Consider the following 27,150-nt stretch of genomic DNA (forward strand, 5'->3'; position numbering starts at 1 on the left):
AGAAGAAATGGGTGAGCTAGGGAACACCCACTGCAGAATGACCAGGAGGTTCAGGACAGTCAAAGAAACTGAGGCTATTTCACCTGAGGAGAGAAGGTCTACATGGGTTTCGATGGCTGGCTTCAAATATTTGAAGAACTGACATACAGAAGGTGTAGACATCTGTGGGAACAAGAGGAGCAGCAGATGGAAGGTGCAGGAGGCAGATTCCACATGAACACAAGGCAGAACTTTCCACACTTCGGGAGTGGAGAGGTGAGTGGTTCTCCCATGGGTGGTGTCCAGGAGCTGTGGGACAGTTTCTTGCCCAGGATGCTCCAGGCAGGATTCAGCATCAGAAAAGAGCTGGACTTTGGTGATTTCTAAGGCCCTTCCCACCAGCACAGCTGAAATCTATGAATCTATAGGCATGTAACATTTAGTTTACAGAATCTCAAGACTGGATGGGGCCTTAAAGGTCTTTTAATCTAATAACCCATTTGACTCTTCAGCCCCATCCATGAGAGGCTCACCAAGTGATCAGGGACTGTAAAACACACCCAAGTTAAGCCTGAATCAACCAGTAGCCACTGGGGGCACTGGGTTTCTAGTAACTTAACATCTGGATAGAGAAGTAATCTGTGGACCTCTCAGAGAGCTCACTGTCAAGATGGTCCAGGTGAAACTTTCATTAGAACCCTTCTCAATGAAAGAAGAAATACGTGTGAAATATTGATGAATCTTGTATACAATTTTGAGCTGCTCTTTACCCTTATTATTTGAAAATCCAACAATGCTAGGTTATTATTCATATTTCAAAAGAATCCTTCACTTTACAAAATAATTCACTTTGGGATATCTTTAAGCAACAAATTCCACAGATGAACTTAAAATGTACTCAGTTTTTCTCCCTCGCCACAAGCAAAAAGCTCTTTTGCACACAACTTTCCAAGAACTCGTATGTCACACAAAGTGAGTTTCACTAGTATTACAACATAAAAAAACACTTCAAGTCATCAATGATTGGTTTGAGTCCGTCCAAAGGGACACTTAGCAGAGGACATCTAATTTGATCCAGAATTTCAAGATCTGCACCAGCCAGGGCTCTGTTTACCCAGGGAAGGGAGGTAGAAAACGTCAGAAATGTTCTCAGTGGCATTGGGTGGAAAGTCCTCCTGGGGTTGCTGCCACTGTTTACTGTGTGGCCTTGAGGGGAATGACTTAACATCTCTGAGCCTCAGTTTTCACATGTGTAAACTCACAAGATTATTCTGTGGATTAGAGAGCATGTCTACAAAGCAACACGCACACACACACACACACACACACACACACAGCCTGACACAGTAAGGAGTCGCCCTACTGCTTCCCCAGGGCTGACTTTGCTTCTCAGCAAGCCAGTGAAGTAGCACACTCAGGATTGTTATTGCCTTTTTATACAAGGCCGAGCCAAGCTGCAAACTAAAACTGCAGCCAGCACAAAACCTGGCTTCTCTGCCATGGCTGCAGCCTGCCAGGCAGTCTCACCATGACCTCTGGTGGGATATTCCAATTATAACAGTAAAGGAAGAGGGGCGCTGATTTTAAGAAGACAAAAAGTAACAGCAGATGTGGGAGATGGATCACTTCCAAACCTACAGCCTCTTCCCTAGTGGCCTGCTAATCCTGGTCCAGTTCCTAGGGCAGAAGGTTGATTGGGTGGGAGGCCCAACTGCAGAAGTGGGGTGGCATAAAAGGTAAGCTTTCAACCCCTATAACATCTCTCAGTCCCCAAGAAATCCTCCAACCATCATCATTATCATCATCATCTTTACTATGGTGAAATGTCAATTTTCATAGTCTTAAAAGGGAACAAAAGCCTCTTTTCACTACATATTCACCAGAATGGCTGAAATGGAATTAAAATACTAAGTATCGGGGAGCATGTGGTGCTGCTCCTGACAGAAGTGTAAATTGGTACAACCAACTTTAGAAAACTGCTTGGCAGAATCTACTAAAGCTGACTTTCATCCCCTAAGACATGGCAATTGCACTCCTAGGTATGTACAGAATACAAATGTGCATTACAGTCTCCAAAAGACATACTAGGACTGTGCTGTCCAACACATATGACGCTTTACATTTAAGTTAATTACAATTTTAGACAACTAAAGGTCCAATTCCTCAGTCACACCAGCCACGGTTGAAGTACTCAGCAGCCACATGTGACTAGTGGCTACCATACTGGACACCACAGATGTAGAACACTTCCATTACTGCAGAAAGTTCTACTGGATACTGTTCTAGAATGTTTGTAACAACATTAGTCACAACAGCCCAAATCTAGAAACTACCCGAACGCCCATTAACAGCAGAATGGATGAATCAATTGTGGCACATTCACACAAGAGAATACTGTAAAATAATGCAAATGAACAATCTACAACGACAGGCAGAATATAGATAAATCTCACAAATGAAAAAAGCCAGGCACACAGCCTACGCGCTACATGATTCCACTTACATAATGTTCCAAACCAGGCAAAAACCAATCTATCCTGGCCAGGATAGTGGTTACCCTTGGCGGTGACGGTGGTGACAAAAGGGAGCATGAGGGGACTTGGGGTGGGGGACGGATACTGTTTTGGTTTTTCATCTGGGTGTTGTTCACAGGGAGCGTTCGGTTTATGAAGATTCGGCGAACTGTAGGTACACTTATGTCTTTCCTGTATGTATTTCATACTTCAATAAATTTTCTAAACTCCCCTTTAGAAAACTTTGCTGCTATTGACGTTACCTACAGTCTAGGCTTTTTGCGGGAGCGTCTTGTCAAAAAAGCAAGCGTCCTTTTGAGATCAGTGCCCTCTCCCGCCCCAGGCCTCCCTGGACTTGGCACGGAGGCCTTATGGATTCACCAAACCCTCCGCGGAGCGTCCTACCTCCGCGCCGCGCGCTGGCCTGGCTCCGCGTCCAGGTTGCGACTGCCAGGACGGCTGGCTCTTCCAGTTTGGGCTCTCACCCCGAGAGCTGGCCGGGCTCTCACCCCGAGAGCTGGCCAGGCTCTCCCGGAGCTCGCCGGTGGCTCCCTGCCCAGCGGGCTCTGACCGCCCCAGGCCTGTGTGAGACGCGGCGCCCGGCGCCGAAGCACCTGCGCCGCCCCCCGCGGTTCCGAGGCGCCCTCCGTTCACGCGGAGTAGGCGGCGGCAGAGCACTGAACTCTAGTCACCGAGAATCCGCCGTTCTTCCCTGGCTCGGGCCCCTCGAGTTGGGAGAAGGCGCCCGGGACTTCCCCCCTGAGCCCTGAACCGTAAAGCGGAGGAGGAGGAGGCTGCGATGGAGGCCTTGAACCAACCCGCCTCCTGCACGCGAAGCTCTCCAGCCAAGAGCCCGCCCACCCGGCCCCACCCCGGCGGCGCCCGGGAACCGCCGGACGCTGGACGCCGAGGAGCCTTGCCCAGAGGAGCTAAGTTTCCCCTCCCGACCCTTTCCTCCCTGCAGCATGGGTTAGAGGGGACTCGCGGCTCCTCCTGGAACCTCTTTTCACCTCCCCCTTCAGTCGAATTCCCCAGACCCTGCTAAGGTCCAAGCCTCTGATAAGTTTGCCAGCCTTGCAGGCCCCGCCGGGTGCCCCCTGCCCTTGGCTTAACAACCATGGCTCCGACCCGCCTCTGTGGTGTCGTGAGCCTACAGTGTTGGGGTTCCGAATCCTCGGGCCCGCCCCGCTCTCCCCGCGCACCTGGGAGTGCCCCAAGGGCAGTCCTGGGCTTCTGAGTTATACACAGCGCCTAGCACCGGCCTGCCCTATAACATGGATGCAATGCCTGATGCGTACCAGACACTGCACTAAGCTACTTTTACATGGATCATCTCGTTTAATTTTCAAAGCCAAGGTGATTGGTTCATGAGCATTTACACACATAAGCATTAATTGACTTGTACATTTAATATTTGTGTGTTCTACTGTAAGAAAAAAAAAACCTACAGGAGAGGCGCTATTAAGCATACCCATTTTATAGAGAAGAAAACTGAGGTTCAGAGTGCTCCTTACTCAAGGTCTTTACTGCTGTTTGTGGTGGCGCTGAGATTGGAATAGAGGCAGCCTGATTCCAGAGTCCATCCTCTTAACCCCTCAAGATTAGGCTCTGCAGAAAGAAAAAAAAAGTGCTGGCCTTCTAGCACCTATTCCACCTGCCCCACGAGTAGTGCCTACCCACTTCTTGAGCCCAATGTGACACCAGTCACTGGGTGGGGAGGGATTATCCCTTTTCTCTGCATTAGAGCTCAGAAACCAGAACCCAGAGGGACGATTTACTTCACCCACTCAATGTCTCACGAGTCATTAGAAGGCTTGTCTGGATTTTACAATTCCTCCTGGCTCACAGGACAATCAGTGAAGCAGTGGTTTGGGCCTGGGAGAGTGTCTTTTCCCCTAGAGAGAGAGCTCACGGAAGAGGTAGCTGTTAGTTAAGGGTTTTCACCCTTTGATAGCCAAGGCACTGGAACCCCAGCAACTGAGCAGTAGGGAAATCCTTCAGTGAAGAGATGCGAGCTATTTATACCCAGAGATTGCAGGATCTGGAAAAGGGTAGGGAGCAGGGAGGGGGCTGGTCCAGACTGGCTTTAAGTATCTCAAGACACGCAAACTGCGCAGGAACCAATCCACAGAACCAGCTCTGTTTCCTCTATGAGAATCACATGCCTCTTTTCCAGAACAGGAGGGGATGGATGCAAAGTGAAGGAAGATTAATTCGGGCCAGGAGGAAGCCAGGCAAGGAAGGTGGGGATCCGGCGCTGGGGAGCACTGCGAGGCCACAGCCCAGCAGGATACAGATCAGGAGGGAGAAAAAGGGGTGGCTTACTTAGGAAACCCCCAGCGGAGCTAGGGCGTCTGCTCCCGGAGCCTTGGGTTCCTAGCGCGCACGCGCTGAAATCCCATCTTGGAAGTGAGCGCTCCGCGCAGGGCAGCATCCCCTAGTGAATGTAGGGGAAGTCGAATTGGATCCCAGATGCAGGTCCCAGATTAACCGTATACCTCCCAGTTTTCCACCCCACCCCCGCCCCACCCTTCCCTATCCCTGCGTCTTCCCTAAACCTAAACTTTGTGTCTTCCTGTCAAGGTTATCACCCAGTTCTCAGCCTCTTTTCCTAGGTTTTGAGCTGTAGGGGAAGGGGCAACAATCCCTTGGGGAAGCCGTTTCCCCGGCGGCATCACGGGGTACCCAAGGCCGGACCTTCCTCTGGGATGGAGATAGGCTGCACGTCTTCCGCAGACGATTTTAGGTGTTCTGGCTCCGCCCAGGTTGGCCAAGAGTCTAGCTGTTCATCTCCCTTGCAGCCAACACCCAACGCGAAGTTCCCCACCACAGGGGCCATCCGCATTGGGGAACGCGGTGCTTAAGGAGCCTGGCCCCATCATCTCCTGCTGTGTTATCTGTCCTTGAGGGAAAAGATGCCAACCTGGCCCCCTACGACCTCACTAGGCCCTCACGTGGAGAAAGAGAGACAAATAAATCTTTGCATGACGCTACGTTGTGATCTTGGAAAGTACCTAAGACTCTGGTGGCACATATTAGGGAGTGATTACCCCCATTTGGGTGGTTCAGGAAAAAACCCTGGCCTTGAAGGAGGAGTAGGAGTTCACCAGAAAATTGGGGGTATTAGAGCATCCCAGACAGAGGACAGGACATGTGCAGAGACATGGAGCCTGCAACAGCAAAGCGCTGCTTGGACTGGCTTCCTTTTTGTCATTCAGGCATCGGCTTAAATCTAATCTCCTCAATGTGGCTTTCTCTGACCACCTACTGGAAAAGAACCCTCCCTCCAGTACTTGGTTCTCTTTATTTTTTAGAATTTATCAACTACTAATTTTTACGTTTGTTAGCTATTTCCCCGCCGCATACACTCCCTCAAATAAACTTCCTATGCCTACGGACACTGGTTTTTTCACCGTCCCCAGCGGCCAGAACAGTGAAGTGAACATATAGTAGTAGTATCAATATCAGTGAATACTTTTGAATAGATGGATGAATGAATGAATGAATGAATGAGTCCGAGGCTGCAGAAACGTATTAGGAAGCAAGAATTCCTTCCATGCCCTTAGCCTAAGAAACTCAAGGAAAGATAATAGCTCCAGAAGGAGGGCTTGCTAGGAAGGGGGTTGGGGACGTCACGGTGGTGAAAGCGGTGGTGGGAGGCGGTGTCCCAACTCCAGTGCGGCTTGCGAGAGGAGGGAACTGGCGGCGAGGAGCTGAGGGACCCGTAGTCTGGTGCACTAACTCACGCCTGGCTCCCGGGTCTTTCTGCCTCTAAAGAGGCAAGGGGAGGGCGGGTCTCCGCCCCCCAGGCGCCCCCTTTCCAGCCTCCTGCTAGACCCTTTTGGACGCGTCCAAGCCTCATCCTGGGCGGTCAGTGGGTTTTGGTGGATTCGCTTGCCTGCCTGCGTCCCTCTCTCCCCTCCTCTTTTTTCTTCCTCCTCCTCCGGGGCTCTGCAGCTCCCCAGCCCGGCTGCCCCGCAGCAACCTAGCAGCCCCCGCCCCCTCCTGTAAGGGCGAAATTGCTAAACTTGTAGCAATAATGACCCTGCATTCAGGCCGCCGGCTCCCGCTGAACGTCTCCGCGCCCCGGCCGGCCCGGCCTAATCAGTGCGCCCCTCCCTGCTGCCCGCCCAGCCCCCGTCCCCCCTTGCCGCCCCCTCCCTCAGCGCACAAAAAGTGGGGAACAAAATCCCCGCGCATTTCTCCGTCCCTCTGTTGAGCAGACTGCTGCACAAAGCCCCCGCTCTGGGAAGCAATGGGGAGCTCGGGAGGGACGTCAATCCCGACGCGCTGGGGTTTTTGTTCGCGCAGGGGACTTCGCCTTCCTACCACACCTTTTGTTCGGGACTCCAATAAAAAGCCATTCTTTCCGCACCTTCCCGGCCCGGAGCCGCCTTTCAGCAAGGCCCGGCCCCACAATGGCGCGGCGCGCTGAGGCCTCCCCATTCACCCGCCTTGGCACGCTCACAATCGGCCGTGTGGCAGCACAGGCCTCGCACAGGCTTTCTCCGCAAGTGACAAGGAGCCGCATAAAGCCGCGGCCGCCGGGGGAGAAGGGAGGGCGACCGAGGGGGAGAACTCGGCCGCGGCGGGGCGCAGCGCCCCCGGGCGCGCTGGAAGCCTGGGCGGCGGCCGAAGATGCAGCCGCCTTCGCGCAGCCTACGGCTGGGCCTGGGGGCGAGGTTTCCCTTTACCCTGGCGACCCTCGAGGCGGGGCAGAGTCTAGGCCTTGATCTAACGCAGGCCCAGATACTAGCCCAAGCATCTGGGTGAAACTTGGGGGGATTACAAAGCCCAGACCTCAAAAGGTCCTGAGTCTCCGACCTGTCCTCCCTACAACAGTAAAGAGAAATTAATGAACAAAGCCTTGGAGACCGGACTTGCAGCCTAGGGGCTGAGGCAGGGGAGACCAGGCCTGCAACCATCCAGGGGGAACTGTTTTTCCTGAGTATCTTTTCCTTCTCCGCCCCAACTGTTAAAGGATCCCTCCCCACTCTTGTGGGCTAAACAAAGTCTGTAGCCGGCCAACGGTTTGAAAATATTGCACCTTGTTTATTGACTCCTGTAGTGTACGGCAGCGGGTGTGTACATGGCGTGTGGATATAGTTATATATATATATATATATATATACACACACATATATATATATATATTATATGTGCTGAACACATAATACGAAACAGAAAGGAAAGCCGGTAACACCTCCGGTGGGCCACCAGTTCCCGGATTTGTTCAGCCCCCCCAACTTTTGATCTCGCTCCGCTGGTTTTTCTCGCAGAGTTCTACACCACCCTGTCAATCTGGAGATCCAGGCCGAGGTATCTGGTGCGGAAGGCAGGCGGTTGGGAAAAGGAAAATGGACTGTGCTGTGGTACGCCGGCCCCGCAAAGGGGGCAGAGGGTCGGCAGGGACTGGGGATTTCTCAAGCCACGACGCCCATTTTTCTCTCCTTCATGCTTTTTTTGTCCTTGAGTTCTCCGCCAGCGCTTCGCGGCGGCCGCGGGAAGGCTGAGGGAGAGAAGCCCGAGGGAGAGAAGCCCTTCTTGCTCTGGGAGAACCGAGCGGCAGCCCGAGTCCCAGCCTCTCGCACTCCTTTTGGGGCCAAGCTCGGGGCCATCGTCCTCCCAGCACCCAGCCGGCGTTTCTGCCTCAGAGACAGTCTTCGTGACCACTCCCGGGCATCCTCTTCGCCCCTGAGCCCCCTTCCCCAGGCCTCGCGTGAGCTGCGCTCCGTGGCCCTGGGGAGCGAGACGTGTGTGTGTGTGTATATATATATATATATATATATATATATATATATATATATATTCTTTTTTTTTATTTAACGAGGGGACCTGGCCCTTCCTTGGATCCAGCCTTTCTCGCGCTTCAGTCCCGCGGCGCCAGGCTGCGGTGGGGCGGCTGCCGCATGACCCGCCCGGTCCCTACCAGGCCCGGATGCCTTGCAAGGTGCCCTGCGCGCACGCGGCCCCAGCCGCCGCACCCTGGTGTAACGGCTGCGCGCCGCCGCCGCCGCCGCCGAAGCCGCCCAGGTTGCTCACGTTCACAAAGGGGCCGCCTCCGGCCGCACTGCAGGCGGGCTGCATGGCCGAGGCCGCCGCGGAGGCCCCGCCGCCGCCGCCACCGCTTGCCGGGTACGCACAGCCGTAGCTGCCGCTGTAGGCCGCAGCGGCGGCGGCTGCAGCAGCAGCGGCGGCGGCGGCGGCTGCCGAGTTCCCATAGCCATAGGCAGGGAAGCTGTTGTAGGAGTAGGCGCCCGCGCCCACGCTGTAGGGCGCGCCGTAAGCTGGCGCGCTGGGCGTGACGCACGGCTTGCCGTCCCGCACCAGCACCGGCACTGCCACGCGGCGCGGCGGCGGCGGGGGCGCGTGCGCGCCCAGCTCCAGAGACTTGTCCTGCCGCTGTCTCTTACACTTGTACCTGCGATTCTGGAACCAGATCTTCACCTGCGTGGACGTGAGCTTCAGGCTGCTGGCGAGGTGCTCGCGCTCGGGGGCCGACAGGTACCGCTGCTGCTTGAACCTGCGTTCCAGCTCGAAGACCTGGGCTTGCGAGAAGAGGACCCGCGGCTTCCGGCGGCTGCGTGGCTTCGGCCTCTCGCTCTCCTCCGCTGCCTTGCAGTCTCCGGCCGCCTCCAGAGGCTTCTTCAGCTGGCAGCTTTCTGCGGAAGAAGCAAAACAACAGCGTCCTTTAATTGTTCCCGGTCTCACCGCGGCTCCGGTCCTGGAGCACTGTGGCCCCTTTGGGTGGCAGCGCGGAGCGTGCGGTAATAACTGCTTGGACTTTTGGGAAAGTTTGTGGCTCCTGACGCCGTGGGACCCTGCGATAGCCCAAGGTCCCTCACAACGCCCTTGGCGGGTGGAGGCACGTTCCGTGGGGGAAGGGTAGTTAGTGCGCGTTTATTTAGAACTTGAGCATCTGCGAGAGATTACCCTGTATTAAATGTGCAGCTCGGCGTGCTGATGATTATTTTCAGGATGGAAGTTTGCAACTCCATAATAACTATAGTATTTGCAAACTCGTTTGCCTTCCACTCCGTCATGAATAGCTGAAGGTGTGAGACATGTTGGTATTTGGGAGCCGGTATGCGTGCGTTCTGCGAAAATCTTCCTGCTCATAAATGTCTGAGTGTAACGCTCATGTATTGCCCAGGGACAGTTTTTTACTTTTAAAAGCCTACAGGCCCACAGCTAAATGTCTGCATGACGACATCTGTATTACCTTAGAGAGAAAAAGAAATTTGATTGATTTAGACAGTTCCATGTCGATTTTAGGCCCAGGGGAGCTGTCAGAGCACAGGCCTTGGATTCCACCACATCAAACCTCCTCTTAGGGAAGGAGATTCTTTGGCTTTCTCTCCTCAGAAACAAACACTTCCTTGGAGGCTTTATTCAGTTGTCCTATTTCCCTACCCAATTCACCTCGCGTCCTACTTGAGCAGCCAGGATCTAAGTTCGGCGCGTTTTTCACTCAGCCCGAAGCCCCACAGCCTGGGACACAAAGCAAAACGTTAAGAATTTTCAAAAATGTCTGGTGCCTCAGGGGTGTGAGTGCGGAATGGTCTGTGTTCCCACGCACTCTCCCACCATCCCCTCCCTCTCTGCCGGGTGCCGTGGGTGCGAGGACGCAGAGTTCCAGGCGGAGAAGTGAGGAAACCACCCAGCTGAACTCTACCGAAGTTCCTGCGCCCTGCGGACACTAGGCACACAACCTGCTTCGACTGTCTTTTCCAAGAAGAGGGAGCGGCTGCCCTGGCCTCAGAAAACTCGTTTCACGCTAGAGAGAAAGTGGGAAAAGTTCAGGCTCGTGCCCCTCTAGCTCTTGGGAAGAGCAAAAATACTATGAGTTGTCAGCACCCAGCAGCTGAGCCCATGTTGCTTATCACCATCAGGGCAGCAGTAACTATTTTCCCTTCCCTCCGGGGCTGCATCGCCTCCCCCCTCTGGGGGGAGTAGTTGGCGGAGTCACCTTGTCTTTCTCCCTCCGCCCTGGCTCCCTTGCAGGCACCTGCGCTTTGCGGAGCTGTCGTTAACCAGGGCCAGGGCATGACCTCAGCCAGGGGCTAAAGGGGCAGGCAGCCGTGCTGGCGAGGTTTGTGGGCTGTTTGCGGGCACCCAGCCATTGCTCCAGATGTGCGGGTGCGTTTCCTTTCCCCCTCTACTCACTTTGGCTCCGGTCCCTCAGGACCTCGGGCTCCTCTTCTTGTTCCTTAGGCCCGCTGCACGAGTCTCGCAGGACCGTGTGGACATAGCTCTGGGGGCAGAGCCCCGAATCCCCGTGGCCGTCGGCTGTAGCTAGTGAGTTCAAATAGGACAGTTTCTCTCCCTCTTCTTCCTCGTCCTCCTCCCCTCCGTCAGAAAATTGCGTCCCCTCAGCGGCGGCCAGCATGCAGGGCGCCGAGTGGAAGTGGTGATCCAAGTCCGCCTGCAAGTGCGCACCGTGGAAATGCTGTTGCTGCTGCTGCTCCAGATTCAAAATGTCTTTGACTGAGAAAGGGGTGGAGGTGACCGGGCTTGGTAACATCATCAGGGCCACTTAATTGTCCAGTCCAAATACTCAATAAATCCCGGCGGGGGCGGGGAGGCAGCGCGGCGGCTCCAGCTCTCCTTCTGGACTCCGCCGCTGCTGCCGAGTCGGGCTTTTGACAGACGCGGTCCCGCTCCAGTCTAAATCGCCTCCATTGGCCGGGACGTGGGGGTCTGGGTTTTGTTACAGCCACTGAAGGGACTGGGGCCGGGGCTGCGAAGCCTGAGTCCGGGGGTCTTACGTCACGTCTGGGGCGGGGCTCTCGCTTCGACCTCCCTCTCTATTGGTTCCAGATCCTGTGGACCACGCCCCTCCGCAGCCAGTGAGTGTGGGTGCCATGGAGCTACCAGAAATAGACAAGGACTAGTATAAAGTCGCAAAGTCCTAGTCGCTGCGGGCGAGGCTGCACTGCCTGGGGTACGCGAACTACCGATTCCCACCCAGACTGGCCGCATCTTCCCGGGCAAAGCCAGTTCTGGGAGGTTTCCTGTCTGAGAACCAGCTACCAGGAAGGATAGCCCAGGAGTGTGGTTTTTCCAGATGCTGCGGGGGCAGGAAAACTTCCTGGCTTGTAAATACCCGGCACTGGATCCCCAAGGAGATGGAATGTTTTATATATCTATGGATGGGCGACGTGTGCGTTCTCGCCTTGTTGACTTTGCTCAAGCTGTTCCCTCCACTCGGAATGTCTTCTCCGCCCTTGTCTCCATGACAAGACTGTTCTCCGAGGCTCTGCTCAAATGCCACCTCCTCCAAGGAAGCGCTCCCTCGTCGCCTAGCCAGAAGTCATCTCTCTCGCATCTGAACTTGCAGCGCGTGTTAGTAAAGGACATTCGTGTCACTTATCACTTCCCGCCTAGTACTATAGCTATACTGTCTGCCTGGTCTCCCTGGGTAAACTATGAGCCCCCGAGGGCAGGGCACCGGTAGCATTGGCTCTTGTAGCTTTTCCAGCGGCCGCACTAAGCAGGTATGTGAGAGACAGGACGATGGAGCCATTACTGAATTTTGTGGACTGACAGCTCTTGGTTTGAATCCTGGCCTAGTCAGTGTATGGCCTTGGGCGTTTCTAAGCATCAGTTTCTTTGTCTACAAAAAAGACAGTAATACCTTCTTCAGGGTTGTTGCCAGGGATAAATGAGGCAAAACATGCCAGGATTTTCATGCGGGGAGCTTGTTAGTGCTCAATACACGTCATCGACTGCTATTCTGCATCAGAGGTCAAGCAGTATTTGTTGACTGCATTGGTGATGACATGGCTGGAGTGCCTCACACATTGGGTGGTCTCATAGGGTCTTGACAGCAGAGTCTGTCTTCGCAAGGGAGGTGACCCAGCCATGGAGGCTGTCTTTTCCGCCTATTGAAATCAGGCGCCTTGGTCTAGGCCTTGACCCTCGGAGGCATCTTTCTAATTTCTCCAACCCACACACCTTCTGGCGCCCTCCTAAGGCCCTGGTTGTTTTGTGGGCGAATCTATGGGGTCCCCTGTGATTCTGGAAACCGCGCTGGTGGAGATCATCTTCCCGCACAATAGGCATTCGCTCGCCACCACGGCTAGCCCAGTGAGGAGCAGCAGGCGCTGCTGTGAGACCTACAGAAAAACCTGTGCGCAGTGCTGGCCTTGAAATAATAGGGACCGATTCGGCCCAACCGTGGTGCCCCTCATCTGGCCCTAGCCACCCCAAGCATTTTTTGGTGGTCAAGATAGTGGAGCTGGGGGAGCACTAGCCTCAGCTAGAACGGGTAGATGGAAGGTGCAGGGACTGTGGACAACACCTCCCGGCGGCAGCAGACACGGGATGGGAGTGGGGGCGAGAGCGGAGAGCTGTCGTGGGAGGAACCCCGCAACAGCGGGAGCGGTGGGTGCCCAAAGCTGAGAAGAGAATGAACAGCCAGTCGGGAGGGGGGAGAGGCGGGGCTGTTCCGGAGGGAGCGGAAATGGTGCGGGGAGTCAGCCCCCGGGGCCGCCTGGGGAGCTGGGATTCAGCGTGGGCCACGTGCGCCCGGGAGTACTTAGGTGGCGGCGGCCCGCAGGCTGTTGGGGAGACCCTCTGTGAGACGGCCTTTGCGCCGGGAGGACCATCCCTCAGCCACAAGGGCGCCCGGTGCCTTTCCGCTTTGCATTCTGAGACTATTGAGGCCCCAGGCAGAGCCGGCATCTTCAGACCAGGCCATGCAGCTGCAGAGAGAAGAATGCGCCTGATTTTGCTGCGGATCGCGAGCGCTTGAGCGCCAAGATCCAGAGAGAGATGGGGGTGAGTGCGGGGCACTGCCGGGTAGGAGTCCTTCAGTGTGTGCGTCGCGGTAGCAGGCGAGCATAAAAGAAGGAAGCTGCTTCCAATCCCACTCTTCCATCCCCATCCCGAGGGCTAGACTGTCGTTGGGAATATTTCTACTCCCTGCTGGTCTCCTAATTTTTAAAAATTATTATTATTATTTTTGCCTCTGTGGGCGATTTTCTTGAGTGATTTCAAGATTCAGGAAGAAAAAAAAAAGAGACAGAGAAAGACAAAAGCTACGGAAAATCTCTCTCCCCAGTTTCCAGCCGAAACCTGCATTTCTCCTTGCTGCATGCTCTTGCTTCTCCACGGCGCTTCGTTCCTAGGCCTTCCCTAAGCTCATCCCCAAGAATCCCTATCTTAGAACCCGTGGCCCGGGGTGCCGGGAACGCGGAGACACGCCCACACTCCCGCTGCTGCCGCCCAGAGTCCACCGACTCTCCTTCTCCCTTAGCACGCAGAAGGCTGTCTCCTCCCCAGCCGCCGGCCCACGCAGTTCGCTCTCCTCCAAACCCGCTGCCACGACTACCCCGCCAGATATCCTTGGCCCAGGCCTGAATAGTTCTCTCCAGATGTCCCTAACCAGATTGCTCCTCGGCAGGCCGCCCCAGGACGCAGTTCAGGCCCGAGGGGCTGGAGGCTCGTGAGGAGCCGGAGTGTGGGGAGCACAGGCGAAGGGGCCTAGCAGGCGGTTGGTACGCACTGTCCTCCTTTTCTCTTCCCAACCCCAGCTCTGCGCAGGGCTGATCTAGCGGGCGGGAGACTTAGATCTTGGCCTTAAGCCCTGAGCAGGGGCTCGGGTCGTCTCCTGATTGTTCAGGCTCCCTTTGGTCGGTCTGGTTCCCCAGCAGCGGAGCTTCCCTGCAGGGATACCCGCCGGGCCAATCACATCTCGGCAGCCTGCCTTTCCTGCGCCCGCAGCCCCGACAATCGCGAGCGTGTGCGCCGCCAGCTGCGCGCCACTGTCCGGAACGAAAACGCCGCCAGAGCGATAGTTACATTACAGCAGCGGTTGGTTCTCAGGAGTCACTTATCAGAATGTAGAATCTGGTTCCAGCGCCTATCCAGTTACAATCTCGTTCTGGGATATTTGCATTCTCTTGTGGGAAAAGAGGATCTTTGAAATCCCGTAGCTAATAATTGGTTTTTGTTCCAGACAGTTTAGCTAATTACTGACAGATAAAGTAAATATCGTTGCATCTATGGAAGAGTTTGATCTTATTTTAATCGAGTGTATCTGCCTACATTCCGTTTTGTCACGTTATACATTTATACAAGTCTTCCTCCTCCCGTATGTGATTACAGATCATAGTAAAATGATGGCAAATTCTCTGAGGGGAGGTGCTATATAGATGCGTAAAAAGGCGATAAATAAAATTATACCTTTTTGGGAGAAAACCCACATGCTAATCACTACAACAAACATATTATCCAAGAAAAATGTGATGGTTCTTTGAAAGCTGTAACCAAGAAGTTATTATTCTCTACCCAAAAATTGCTTAATATACTTATATAGGCAGATAATTGATCATTTTAGTTATATATGCCACAGCTTATTCTGATATCCTCCACCTGTTTGAATAGCCATTTAATTATGTAGCCATGGCTACAAAAAAAAAAAAACCCAAAAAACAAAAAACCTGAAGGTTATCGTGGCTTTCTAATCTACATGTAGTACCACAGTCAGGAGTGATTTTCTATTAAGGCATGAAAAACCATCATGTGATGAACTCACCTAGCTAAAACTATGTGATAACATTTCAGGTGATTTTTTTTTTCGTCGAAATTTTCCTTCCTTCTTTTTTTTTTTTTTTTTTTTACTGCTCTCCTAGAAATTTCATTGTCAATGACATCTTACACACACAAAAAAGACTTGAAAGAAAAAAATTTCCTCTTTTGCAGAAGCACTAAATAGATTTTTGTTATTTTGTTGTAGTTGCTGGCAGTGGTGTGTATGTGTTTTGGTTTGGTTTTTCGTTGAGAGATATTAGAAAGCTATCCAAATTTTTGAGCAATTTAGAGGCTAGTATTTTGTGAGAAGGTGAATACATTTTCTACTTTTCAAGAAATGTCAGCTAGGTACGTCAGTCCCAGAAAGCATTAAACTGATCTAATTCCTCAAGAGGATTTTTTCCCTAGTTTCAGTAATTTGGTAAGAGAGATTTTAAAATGGCATTTTTGAGCATTTTAGCTTGTTTTGCATGTGTTTGTATAAATGCCGTATTTTCTCAGATTGTGTTTGGAATTGAGTTTTCTAAATAACCCACCACTTCCCTTCCCTGGGAGAAAATTGGTCCAAATTCAGCAATCCCTGTAGTTCTTTGTAAATTACAGGCTCTTGCCGAGGAAGTGAGTTTCGATTTCTCAGGGAGAGGACCTTTCACATCTATGTGTATCTGCCCCACTCCAAAAATTCTAAGTTAACGGTGTAAATACAGCTTTCATCACCAAAAACAGTTGTTTTGCCAATAAAACACAGAAGTCGGAAAAGCTAACTTTGTCGAGTGAAAGTCAATATTTTTTCAAACAAAAACACGTAAATAAAAGATGTCTATACACAGACATTTATTTTTACTATTTGCGTGTGTTATTTGGGAGTGCAGTGAGCAGTTTTAACTTGGGGGTTAAATTGGAATTCTGGATGCATTCCTTAACTCTTTTTTTTAAAAGTGTGAGTTTAACTTCCTGTATCGAAATTTCAATGTCTTTAGACCTTTTAAAATATAATCTGACTTCAGAAGGGCGGCTGCAGTCTTTGACGAATTAATTCACTTAAACCAGCGCGCCTATCTGCTCTGAGCACAAAGGGTTTCAGAGAGGGATGTGGTTATTATGTCCAAGAAGCAGAGATTTTTCGTGACTCTTCCTAGCGCGATCTTCTCAACTCTCTCCTCTCAACCGCAAACCGAGGGGACCTCGGCCTTCTCGGACGCAGAACTCTTTTCCCAAACCTCCCTGCGGGTCAAGTTGGAGTGAATAACTTCAAACCGTTTGAGAACAACAACAACAAAAAACCTTTCTCACTTGGAAAGAAACGTTTGCCGAAGTCTTGTCGCCTTAAGTAACGCCTTATCCCGGCCCTTGCTGTGTCCAGCCTGGAGTTCACGGTTTTCGGTCGGCACCGGGAGAGCGATTCCCAAGGTGCAGCGGGACCTTCGCTCCGTCAGTGGGCAACCGTATCTGCGGGCCTAGCTGCCCACTTGCCCTTGGTTCCCTGAAGCTCCGGGGGCACCTAACAATTACCACTGCCCTGGGATAGTCCCATCTTGCCTGACCCTGCGGGGATATTGGGGGTGGGAAAGCGTGGGCTCCTGGCCTTGCTCGGAACAGCCGGGGACCTGACCTGGAAAGGACCGAGGCCCCAGACGGCTGCGGCGCACCAGGGCGCACAGCCACAGGGACAGAAAGCGTGACACGCCAGGTCCCGTCCCGCAACTCGAGGCCTCCGGACTTGGCAGCCTTGCCCTGCAGAGACGCAGGTGAGTCAGGTCGGAGGTCAAGAATTCGGCGGCCTCGAGGCTGCGGGGACTGCCTCGCTCTGCCCATCAGCCAAGGGCGCCGCGTCTCCAAGCCCGTGCACTTTGGGCGCGCTGGTTGGGGCCGGGAGTCCGGAGCTTCTCCACGGCACGTCTCTCTCCCACTGCAGACCAAGAGCCCGGGGGGCCCTAGCGAAGAGCCCCGGGGAGACGCCTGCTGGGCCTCTGTCCTTGAACCTGCCAGTAGGTTCTCGAACTCTGCTCGACCTCTCTGCACTCCCGCCAACCCGAAAGAAGGACCGCCTTACTTCTCGCGGCTCGCGGCACCCAGGGGCCTGGCAGAGCCACCGAGACCGGGACCCCAGAACTTCAGTGGCCTTCCTCCTCCCCCTCGCAGCCAGTCTGTTTCCCCTTTCGGCCCCTTTCTCTTCCACTGGGCTCATCTCTTACTCCCCCGCTCCTTCCCTTCCTCACTTCCCTCTTTTCCTGACCACCCTTCCCCCACCTCCTTTCTCCCTTACCGCCTCCTCCTCTCCCTGGCCTCCTTTCCTACTCGGTCTCCACTCCTCCCCCACCTGTTTCACTCTCCCTTATTTCTTCACTCCCTCCTCCCTTCCCCCATCCTATTTCATTCCCTTTTCCCCTCCTTTCAACTCTTGTATTTTCCTGCTTTTTGTCCCTGGACCCTGCAGGTGTTTGGTATGGAGGGAATCACACACACCCCCCCACCCCGTGCACCAGAGGTCCCCACTCCTGAGCCCCAAACCCCTCTCCCCCATTCCACCCCTGTGCTTACTCTGTCTCAGCAGCTGCTCATAAAAATGCCCAAGCACCCTTGGGTGTGTGATAGGGACACTCCTCTGTACCCTTCAGCCTGTAGGACCTTTCCCATCTCCCAGCCCCCCAACACCCAGCAGCCTCAGCTATGAGCCCTGACAGGGTCTGTAGGGCTCCAGGTGGCGAGCTTGGCCACCCTGCCCGTGGAAATCCCCACTGCAGGCAGATCCTGCAGAGCCTCCATTTCCTTCTATTGTGGCAGTCCGGAGAGGATCACAGCAGAGCTGAAGATCACCATAAGGCCTGGGCCCCAGGCATCCCTTGAGCACACAGATGGGGGCTCCTAGACCAGGGCTGACCCCCTCCGCCACTCCACACAGGCAAGAGCAGACTGAACTGACCTTCCCTTCTCTTTCTTTCCTGCCAGTCCTACTATAGATTAAGGGGCCATTTAGCCTTGAGATCACCCCAGCTGGGAAGTGTTTCAGGGACTGCCTTAAAATGCAGGGGGCAAATCTGGGAGAGGACAGTGGGGTCCCTGGCTCTCACACCAGCCAGCAGGGGCAAGGACTGAGCACTTGGTACAAGTTCCTGGCCTACCTCACTGCTATGGAGCCAGTGGGGCAACTGAGTCACTGCCTTCTGGAGAGGAGACAGGGTGTGGGGCCTTCTCTCCTATGAGTCAGGCTCCCCAGCTGTAAGGTGGGCAGCCAGCCAATCTCTACCCTTTTACCTCCCATCTGCAACCACATTTCTGAGGTTGCATTACTCTAATAAATATGGGTTTCCAACAGATGGACGCAGACCTGCCATATTTGTTTCTATGGACTTACCTTTTACCTTGAATGAAGAGGCAGGTGACTTCCTGTGTGAATACAGCAGTGTGTGCACAGGCAGATAGGCAGGCAGAAGAAGGCACTCAGGACTCCCTATAAATGTAACTTCCACATTAGAGCTCTGCTCTTTCAGAGAGTGTGGTCAAAACAGAAGGACTGGGCTAACACTCATTCTGAATCCCCCTCCCTCCTTTTTTCCTCACAATGTGAATCACTGGTAGTGTCATGAGATTTGGAGAGAAATGTTTATATGATCCGAGATGAAAACTAGCTTCCATGACAATCAGATGCACTATTTCCATACAGGCAATTTATGGTATCATTACAATTAGTCTTGTGCAAAGTAGTCCCATAAGGACCTAAGTTGCAGTCAGAGAAGAGGGAATAGATTTTATTACCAGAGTTGTAATGACTGTGTGTGTTCTTGAAAGTAATAAAATCACATTGAAATTATTCTGCAATTTATACTTTAAAAAATACACACACACACACACACACCCATTAGTATAGTAGAGAGGGTGGTCTGTGTTTGTGTGTGTATAATTGTGCCCACACACAAAGTGAGTGAGCATGGATGTGGGCACATATGAACATTTTACACCTCCCACAGCCAGTAAGCCTGTAAGTGTGTATGTGAATGGACGTACTCAAACCACACAAGCATGCATGTGTAAGTGTTGGCACCTATGACACCCTCCTCCACAGGGAGAGCCCACAGAGTGAGGAGACTGCGTTTGGGGTGGGGTCTGGGGAAGACGTGGCTTTCTTTAAATCATAATCACACCTCATGCCCCTGTCTTGGGCCAAAGCATTGACCCTGGAGTCCACCAGAGGGGTTTGGAGCCCAGTCCTACCTCTCTTGTAGTCTTGTGACCTTGAGGCAGTCCTTCAACCTTGCTAAGCAGCAGTTTTCTTACCTATAAAAGGAGATAATAATGGTGTGGACTTTACAGGCCTGCAGTAAGGATTAAAGAAATGATGGAAGGAAAGCGTTTACAGAGCCCTCTTGTGTAGTAAATGTTCTTGTGCTGGTGGCGGAGGGTGGGCGTGCGGGGTGGTTGTTAAGCATAAGGAGGGAGGCTCTGAATCTCTCCTCCCCTGAGCTGAGATCAGGGAGCCCGATTCTCAGGCACTCCTTTTCTCACTTGGGGAAAAAAAGCATTATTTAATTATCAATCAAATTTTGAGGTTTTTTTTTTGGTCCCCAAACAAGGGGACTAGTTCTGTTAATCATTGAAGTTTTAGGATATACTCTCAGAACCACCAGCAGCCTCCCCCTCTCCCACTCCCATCCTCTGGAGCTGCAGCAAACAAATCCCGCACCCAGTCAGTGTGAGATTCCCACTCCCACAAATGCATCATTTTTAGCTGCAGTAAACAAATCCCCAAAGTCTCATGTCATTGTTATCGTGTTTAGATAAAGATCTGGCCAATTAGTGTCCTTGCTGGAATGTAAATAAATCTGCTGCCCTGGACCTACCCCAGCGGTGGGCGTCCTTCTCTCAATCAAGCAACACCAGCACTCTTCCTCTCCTTTTCCTTTTAGTGTGGGCAAGAAAGTCTGGCCTTCAAATTCACATGGTTTCTAATCTCTTCACTCGGTTCCAGATCTGCTGTGTGACTTCAGGCAAGTCACTTACCCTCTCTGAACCTATTTCCTTTTCCATAAAGAGGAGTTAATGAAGACTGCTTCTCAGAGTTGGGAGTGAACAGCAGTAATAATAGAAATAATACTGCTGATAATAATTACAACAATAATACTCCCACCAGCAATGGTCGTATCAATAACATTAGCTACTGTTCATGGATGGCTTTCCTACAAGCACATGGTATGGCTCAATAATTAAGAGACTCCCCACTCTCCAACTCCCACATAAACTGTCAGACCATGGGCAAGCCACCTGGGTAGGGCTGGAAGACTCATGGGTATGGAGATCAGAGAACAGCACCAGGCATTTTGTGAAGCTCTTTAAGTGTCTACTCATTGTTATTGTTTCTGCTTCTTGCAACAGAGCCCTTGTCTATGGCCTTATTAATGTAACCATGTTACAGAGGAGGAAACTGAGGCTGAGAGGTGAGGTAACTTGCCCAAGGTTGTTAAGTTCCTTGCCTTCCACATTCAGCTCCCTCTCTCTGCCCCTCTCCCTTTCCTGGGCAGCCCCAGGGTTACCAGGCTGAGCGCCATGAGTGGACTGCCTGACCAGGCACTGTTCTCTCTGCTTTTGCGAATTCCTGCTCAGTGCTGGGTGCTCGACTGTCCTCCTCCTTCTCCCCTCCCCAAATGTTCCTGCAGGGCCTAAGTGGTAGTCCACAGCCCCCAAGAAGAATGTTCCCTGGGTGGTGGGATTGACTGGAAACTGTCTTGAAGATAAACATGGCTGGGGATGGGGTGGAACCTCCTGGAGCCTCCTCCCTTCCTCTCCCTACCCGCAACCCCCTCTGAGCTGCTTCCTTTCTTGCTATCTCCGTCTTTCTTTGCTTTCTCTTAAAAAAGAAGAGGGGCTGCCAGCCCACCTCTTTGCCTTCTGAGGCGCTTGCCATGGAGTTAATACTAATTGTGATAATAAGCTTCCCACCGGGTAAACAAAGTGTTCCACATGCATGATCGTTACAACATCCCTGTGAGACATATTTTTGTTCCTCTCCTTCAGTTTAGAGCCATGGAAATCGAGGTCCGCAGAAATGAAATGACTTGTCCAAGGTCACAAAGCAGGTAAGGAATGGATGCCAGACTTCCAGGCCCATAGACGCTGCCGCTCCACCGCCTGGGTCCGCAGCAGAGAATATCCTGCCCCAGCCCAACTCCAGGAACCAGGACTTCAGGGCCACCTGCCCCCAGGGAGACCTTCCCCGAGTGAGCTTGTCTAGTCCCTGAGCTGACCCCTCAGCCCGTAGGCCTCTCTGTGGGAGCGGTACCTGCAACCCTAACGTCAGAGCAGGCCCACTGAGTCCGGGAGCACCCGTGAGCCCACATTCCTGCTCCCTGGGAACAAGCTACAGGACTTTTCGAGGTGGCTCCCCCGTCTCCTCTCTGTCCGGACCTCTCAGGCCACTCTGCCCACGCCCTTCACAGAAAAAGGAACTTCCCACTGGAAAGCAAACCACCGCAGCCCGGCGGGGCCGGGGACACACTGGAGCCAGTCCCAGCCCCTGGAAACGCAGCCTGTCGGAACGTGAGCAAGTGCCTGTACCTCGGGTGTGTGCGCTGTGCTTCCTGGAGCAGAGTGGTGGGTTCAAATCCTGTCTCCACTCTGTCTCCGGGCGAATTCCTTACTTCTGAGCCCTGCTTTTCTGATTTGTAAAACTGGGAATACTCAAAGTACCCACCTCAGTAGGTCGCTCTGAGGGTTAAAGGAGATTACCTCCGTGAACCACTTAGTGCGCCGCCTGGCACAATAAACGCTCAATTAATGTTAGTTTATTGTGATTAACTCTGGGACCAGTGGAGGCTGCCTTTTCCGTTTCTGGGTGTGAGCTCTGCGTCCCTGTGCGCATCGAGGCTGCGGACGCGGCCGGAAGGCACCCGGGGGCCGTGGCAGGACACTTGGCCGCGCGAATTTTTGGAGAAGAGACGGGGTAACCCCGTGGCGCTGTGTTTGGGGCTGGGCTCGGGCGCTTGCATGAACTCGCGCGGCGTTCTCGGCGCGTGCGTCGCTGTCTGTCCCGAACCTCGTGCGTGTCGAGGCCTGTGCGTGTCACGAGCCGGTCCCACTGACGCGCCTGTGGGGACCTCACCTGCTTTCGGTTTACCTGACGGATGCGTGGTGTCCACGCTGTGTACACAAACCCCAGCGAGAGCCTGGAGTCCCGGCTGCTCGGCCTCCTGCTCATCGAACAATTTGCGCTATTAATGGTTATTTTATTTATATCGTTAGAATTGTCCCCCGGGTCTGTTTACACCAACGTCTGACCGTCCGGGCCGCAGTGTTTGGACAGAGGATTACACTAATGGATGGAGAGCTGGGAGGGGGTAAGGAGGCGCGGTTGGGAACTGGGCTCCGGGCGCCGCGTGGGGTGGGCCTCCTGGGAAGAGGGAGCAGGCCTCTCCTGGGCTCGACCTCTGACCCTAGGAGGGAAGGAAACGTGTCTGCTCGCGATAGGAAGCCTAGGCCTCCGGTGGGGTGGAGGCTGGAGGTGCCCGCTGGGTGGAGGTGGGGAGAAGGGGGCGCCTACTTCTCTTCTCTCAAGGCCGACTCCAAATTCGAGGTTGTCCCGCTTGGGTGCGCACACACGTCAACAAGTAAACAAGACCTGGAGCTACTAGGATGGCGGCCGCTTTGATTCACTCTATCGGTGGCAGCCAGTTTAGTGCTTCGGCCTCCAAATCCGGATTATGGTTGAGCCCCGGGCGCCTGGCGGCCGGCGGGGTTAGAGCCGCCTTCAAAGGGTGGCCGCCCAGCGAGCGCGCAGCTCCCCACAGGACCCGCATGCCACCTGAGCACTCTGGAGCGAAACGCAACCTGGGCACCCACCCCCCGCGCAGTGGGAAGGCCCTCCATCTGGCAGCGGGCAGGTGTCTGGGATCTTGGCAGCTTTCAGCTCGAAAAGGCTAGGCTTGGAATTCCTGGCTTTCAAGCGTCTTTGCTTCAGGGCTAGGGTTGATGCGTAAAAATATCTGACATTTAATTAGCATTTAGAATGTGCGAGACACCAAGCCAAGCATTTTTACACTCCACAACAATCCTAGGAACTGTTATCCCATTTTACAGAAGAGGAAACAGGAGGCTTCAGTAATTTGGGCAAAGTCTCATAGCTAGTGTCAGAGCCACGACTCTAACAGTGCAGTCGGGCTACAGAACTAGCGCGGTAGCTCTTAACGTTCTGGGGTTCATGCACTCGTTTGGAACCGTGATGTAAGCTATGGACTCTCTCCCCTAGAAGAATGCGACAATTTGTCAATAATTCCAGGGGTTTCACGGAACCCCCTAGGCCCTTCCATGGACCTCTGATTAATACATTTGGCTTTACAGGTTATACAAGTTGCATTTGATTTAATTTGTTAATTTCGAACATCTGTTAGTAAGGTAACTTTTTCTATCGTTTTATAAAAAGATTCCTGAAGCTCAGAGAGAGAGGTAAAGTCACTCGTTCGGGATCACACAGCTGGTAAATGTGGAATTGGGCTCTCAGATCTTTGATCTCTAGAATCTTCGTACACCCCACTTCTCGTCTCCCCAGACCCTGAAGTGCTCCTTTTCTATCCCTCTTGGAGCTCTCTTTCCTCCTGCGGGAAGACTTCGGGCTAGACCTTTGGAGGATCTGGTTTTTTCCTCGGGGCCCCTGCGAGGTGCTTGGCTGGTGGGGGCGCAGCGCCAGGACCCTGTTGCCCTGTGCTTTGGGGGCCCCGCTGCCAGGACGCGCGCTCCGGTAAACGGTTTATCTAAAGACAACTTCTGTTTCTCGTTCGCTGTCGGGAGTTGCCCTGCAACCAGCAATGAAAAATGCGCCTTTTCCCGAGACTCTGGCGCTGGTGATTTATGTGGGAACCCACCACCCGCGAGGCCTGGGTTGCTCAGCCGGGCTTAGGGGGTGGAGGGCTGGGGCCGGCCTGGAAGAGAACCTGGTGCCCCGGCCCTTCCAGCGCCCGCTTTTATGGCGCCCCCCTCCACCCCTACCTCCAGGACATTTTACAGCCGCTCCCCCAGGAAGCTGAGCGCTTTATCGCGGTAAAGTAAACACCATTATCCCAGGTCCATTAACAAGGAGATTTTGGCGTTGTAAATAGACCGCAAGAGGGAGAAGGGCAGCCCCCGCGAACTCCCTTGTAAAATGGTGAAGGTTCTCCAAGATTTATGGCCGCTGATCGGCCCCCCAACCTTCTATGAAATCCCAGTCTTGACCAAAGCCAGAAGGTGGGGCATTCCTCCCTGGTCTAGAAATCCCGCCCTGGGTGTTAGGACTTTGAGAGTAGGGAGTCCCCAGGAGGCGTCTAGCCTAGTCATTAATTTTCTTTAAGTTACAAGCCCAGGGATGCCGATTCCTTTCCGGCTGTGGATGCATACATAAACTCTGCAGCTCTCCAGGAGCTCTTAGCAGAGAGCAACCAATGGAGATGGTGCCAGGGGCCAGGATACTTGCGTTCCAGGCTCCTTCCTCATTTGTAAACTGGATAGTGCTTTCAGCAGCTACTTAGGAGTCTATAAGGCACAGGAGACTTGTAATTGGTGGGCACTGCCCATACACCCTGTGTCCTGAGGTAGTCAGGACCAGCTTGTATGGCCTTACTTTTGCTTCTCTTTCCAAAAGGAAATGCCCACCTTATTTCCTCTTGGGCCAGACTATATATGAAATCAAGTAAGGATGCTGGAACTGGCACACAGTCAAGTAGACAGTCCTAGCTCCCCACCTCTCTGAGTTTCTATTTCTGATGACTATATAGTGACCTGTTCCAGGAAGTTTCTGCTCATCTAGAGTGTGGTTTTCTTATTCCCTCAAGTCAATATTTATATTGACAAAACAGTAGATTCTGAACTAGGAAATGTGTCTCAGTTTGATGGAGAAAAAGGCACAAGTTCTCCAGGCCAAGGGAAGCTTCAGGAGAACCCCACCCCTCCTAACCTTTGCCAAGGTCACTTTCAGAAGGCAGTCCCTGCAGGGAGGCTGCTCCTTCTTCAGCCCTGAGAATTCAGTAATTCTTGTGAGAGCTTCCACCTGGTTGAAGGGTTGGCTTTGGGGGAGGGGCAGTAGAGAAAAAACGGGGCAAAATGATGCCAGAAATTGGTTTGGCCCTTTGACATAATTGGCTCTATCTAGAGTGGGGACTTTTAAATTTATTTTTCTTGGCCAAGGACCCCTTTCATAATTTTGACAATCCGGTGAAGCCTATAGACCCCTCTCTCAGAATAATACTTTTAAATGCATAAAATTAAATACATACAATAATATTGAAATACAGTTATCAAAATCTTTTAAAAAATAGCCATATAGTAATATAGGTGCTTCTTTATTAATTGACTAAATAACAAAATCTAGTGGCAGGTCTAACAACAACTATAATTTCAAAGCTGTGACGAATGTAAATGAAATTTCAAGGTCTCTGCAGCAGCAGTAATGTGCTATGACAATATCAGTGATTTCTATTGGTGACAAATCACAGGCACTACTAATACTACTGGGTTTGTTGCCTACATTCAGAAGTGAAGGAAATGCTAAATTACAGTTATAACTAATAAAAATAAAGATGTGTTTTCCCCTTTAAGTTCATGGACCCCCTGAATTCTATCCTCAGGTCCCTTGGGAATCCATAAACTGCCAGGTTATGAACCATTGATCTAGGGTCAAAATCTAGACCACTTCATCTCAAAGAGTGGTCTTTGGATCACCTGCATCAGAATCTTCTAGGGGTGTTTGTTAGAAAATTCTAGGGCCCCTTCTAAGATCTACTCTGTGGGTGGACCCAGAAAACTGCATTTTAAACTGAATTCTCAGAGGACTGTTTTCACACAAAGTGTGAGAAACGCTGCATATGGACTTTACCGATTAGCATCAGCACTGTGGTTGGTTGCTTGGATGATGACAGGAAGATCCTTGGAGAGCTGAAGGGTGGGGTGGGAAAGCAGGGATACTAGGCAGAAGCTCTTCCATGGAGACTGCTTGGAGGTGGTACACATGGACTTAGTGGGCACAGCAAGCTGGGGCATGGGAGAACACAAGGGAAGAAAGCTGGAATGGGATATTTTGGTAAAGGATACCAATGTGCTGGCAGAGGCTCTGGAAGAACTTCAGAAATTAACTGGTTCAGTAGCAAGCCACGTCCCTGTGGCCCTATATATCTCTATCAGCTCTTGCACTGGTTTCCTTTCTTTAAGGTGCTCTGAGTTCTGAGCTCCTTTACAGAGTCTTCCTATGTTGACATCATTGGAGCTTTCATTCATTCACTCATTCACTCATTCATTCATTCATTCATTCAATGAATGCCAAGAACCAGGTCTTGTCCTAGATGCTATGAAATATACAGAAATGAGTAAAGAGGTGATCACTACTCTTAAGGTATTTTCTCGGATACCCTCTCTTATCACTAGCAATCTTAAGCAAACTTAATAAGCATCAAACCTCTTTTGACCCAGCCATGATTTGATGTTTGTGCATTCACCAAGGCCACAGAAGTCTTACTGGAACAGAGGAAAAGCTTGTAGCATATTGATTAGTTGGGGACTTGTCTTTTCTATTGATGAGCACAATTAATAATGTTAAAGTGTTGAACAAAGTGGGGCTTGTTCCAAACGTAAGAAATGTGTGAGATACACCCAACATGACATTTGAGAATAGTTATGAAATTGCTGGCTCCAGATCAAGCAACTGATTATAATTGACAGCACAGAGTAAACACAGCTCTAACTAACACATTTTCACCTGGCATGAACTTCAGCTCTAGCAGTACTGTTTGCCTCACTTTGTATTCTCACACATGTCTTCATCAGGGTCTTAGATCCTATTCTCATAGAGAGCAGGTGGGTCTGTGTGCAGAATTCAGAGGCTAATAAAAACAAGGAAGAGTGGAAAGGGACTAGGGGCTAGATTAAGAAGATTTGCGTTCCAGTTCTGTTTCTGTCACTTAAGAACTTTGTGACTTGGGCAAATAAGTAGAGTTTGAATTTTCTCTTTGGTAAAATGATTATAGCAATGCCTACTTCATAAACTTATTGGGAGGAGTAAGTAAGATAATGGGTGATAAAAGTGCTTTGTAAACTACAAGTCACTCTACAATGTGAGTAGTCATTATGTGCTTTTGGAGTCAGGTGGACCTGGATTCCAAGCCTGGCA

At 52.1% G+C, this 27,150-nt stretch overlaps 1 protein-coding gene across 1 annotated transcript; it reads right to left on the bottom strand.

Annotated features, from left to right (window-relative positions):
* Positions 1–8,417: 8,417 nt before the first annotated feature.
* NKX2-3 (NK2 homeobox 3) lies at positions 8,418–11,019 on the bottom strand. The gene is made up of 2 exons (XM_061194534.1): positions 10,659–11,019; positions 8,418–9,154 (listed from the first exon to the last, which is right to left on the bottom strand). Exons 1-2 carry the CDS (start codon positions 11,017–11,019, stop codon positions 8,418–8,420), a joined length of 1,098 nt encoding a protein of 365 aa, XP_061050517.1.
* Positions 11,020–27,150: the final 16,131 nt, after the last annotated feature.

This window comes from Eubalaena glacialis, chromosome 1, assembly GCF_028564815.1.
Source record: "Eubalaena glacialis isolate mEubGla1 chromosome 1, mEubGla1.1.hap2.+ XY, whole genome shotgun sequence".
Taxonomy (NCBI): Eukaryota; Metazoa; Chordata; class Mammalia; order Artiodactyla; family Balaenidae; genus Eubalaena; species Eubalaena glacialis.

What these genes read in the sequence shown, in the direction of transcription:
- NKX2-3 (XM_061194534.1), bottom strand. Translation starts at nt 11,019, where the DNA reads ATGATGTTACCAAGCCCGGTCACCTCCACCCCTTTCTCAGTCAAAGAC. An exon ending in CCTGAGGGACCGGAGCCAAA is followed by an intron (nt 9,155 to 10,658) that starts GTGAGTAGAGGG and finishes CTTCTTCCGCAG; the next exon opens with AAAGCTGCCAGCTGAAGAAG.